The sequence below is a fragment of the Spermophilus citellus genome, assembly GCF_964194105.1.
Source record: "Spermophilus citellus genome assembly, contig: SCAFFOLD_383, whole genome shotgun sequence".
In the NCBI taxonomy this organism is placed as follows: Eukaryota; Metazoa; Chordata; class Mammalia; order Rodentia; family Sciuridae; genus Spermophilus; species Spermophilus citellus.
In genome coordinates, this window is record NW_027672887.1 from 124,713 (window position 1) to 126,359 (window position 1,647).

Sequence of the window (1,647 nt, forward strand, 5' to 3'; positions counted from 1 at the left end):
AAAACATATATATCAGTCAATAAATGCAAGAAGTCGGATTGCAGAGCCAACATTTTGAAATCTGGTCTGTAAGCTGGTGACCAACAACCCAAACACTGGAGGGACAGAGCCGTACGAGGCTGTCCCCTTGACACCCTTTCCTTGAGAATTCTCTGTGAACATCCCTGCAATCTGCCGCACTGGAGTCCCCTTCAAATGCCACATACTCAGTTTGGGTCAGCTCACTCCATGTGCCCAGGCAGATCCATGGTGGCCCTGGCCATGAAAGCACAGAGACCCAGGGGAGATGCTGTGCCTGAGTGCTGAGAGGACTGGGGAGGGGGTGTAGGGACCCCCATGTTTTGAAGCGGGCAGTTTAAGGGGTCGGGATGTTGAGGCTGGTGATGGTTCTGAGGAGGAGTTGACCTTCCTTTTATTCTAAGGTCTTGACCATCTGCTTCTTCTCCCCAGAAAAAAAAGATGACCCAAAGCAGCACACTTTACATTTTTCTTGCTGTAAGAAATATCTTTTGTTTCCAAATTGTCATCGGGATCACAGCCAACGTCTTCCTGCTTCTCTTCCACGTCCTCACGTTCCTTGTCCAGTGCAGGACCAGGCCTATGGACGTGGCCATCGCTCACCTGGCCCTGATTCACCTGCTGATGCTCATACTCAGGGCGCACCTGGACCTAGGCATTTTGGGGGTTCAGGACTTTTGGAACGACATCACATGTAAAGCCGTCATCTACCTGCACAGGATGATGAGGAGCCTGTCGGTCAGCACCACCTGTCTGCTGAGTGTCCTGCAGGCCACCACCCTTAGCCTCAGAAGCTCCTATATGGCCAAGTCCAAGCACACATCCCCACAGTGCAGTGCATGGACTTTGGTTACTTTCTGGGTGTTCAACGTGTTCTTCAATGTCTGCCTCTTGGTCTCCATGGGAGGCCCCTCCGATGACACAGCAGCTTTCAGGTTTGTCTCTGAGTCCTGCACTGTTGGCCCCACGGGTCACTACTTCATGACCTTCTTCTCCCTGATGGGAATACTCCGGGACATCTTCCTCATGGGGCTCATGGCCGCCTCCAGTGGGTACATGGTGACCCTCCTGTGCAGGCATAAGAGGCAGTGCCAGCACCTCCACAGCACCAGCCTGTCCACAAGAGCCTCCCCAGAACTGAGAGCCACCAGGACCATCCTGCTGCTCATGGGACTCTTTGTGCTCATGCACTTTGTGGACTGTGTGTTCTCCTCCTCTTTGGGAGAGATGCACAGGGAGGATCCCACTCGCCTGTGGGTCCAGATGCTGGTGGGCAATGGCTATGCTACCCTCAGTGCCTTGATACTCATCTGTGCTGAGAAATGAATCATCAATTTCTTCCAATCCACACGGGGGAAGGAGAGGAAATGTTTACACAGTGCCAGATAACCACTTCTTTTCTCACCTCCCACTTTACTTCTGAATTTCCACAAATGTGTTTGAGAGGCTGAGGCAGGAGGATTGCAAGTTGTAGGCCAGCCTCAGTAACTTAGCATGGCCCAAAGCAACTCAGTGAGACCCTGTCTCTAAATAAAATAGAAAAAGGGATGGGGAAAGGTTTCCGTGGTAAAGTGGCCCTGGATTCAATCCCTGGTATGAAAATATTTTTAAAAAAAGACTAATTCACCG

The 1,647-nt window shown here is 51.3% G+C and overlaps 1 protein-coding gene across 1 annotated transcript; it reads left to right on the forward strand.

The window, feature by feature from the left end:
* Window positions 1–459: 459 nt before the first annotated feature.
* Window positions 460–1,344, forward strand: LOC308640470 (vomeronasal type-1 receptor 90-like; the record flags this gene model as incomplete). The annotated part of the gene is made up of 1 exon (XM_081312365.1): window positions 460–1,344. The coding sequence occupies one exon, from the start codon at window positions 460–462 to the stop codon at window positions 1,342–1,344; it is 885 nt and encodes a 294-aa protein (XP_081168491.1).
* Between the last annotated feature and the right edge of the window lie 303 nt (window positions 1,345–1,647).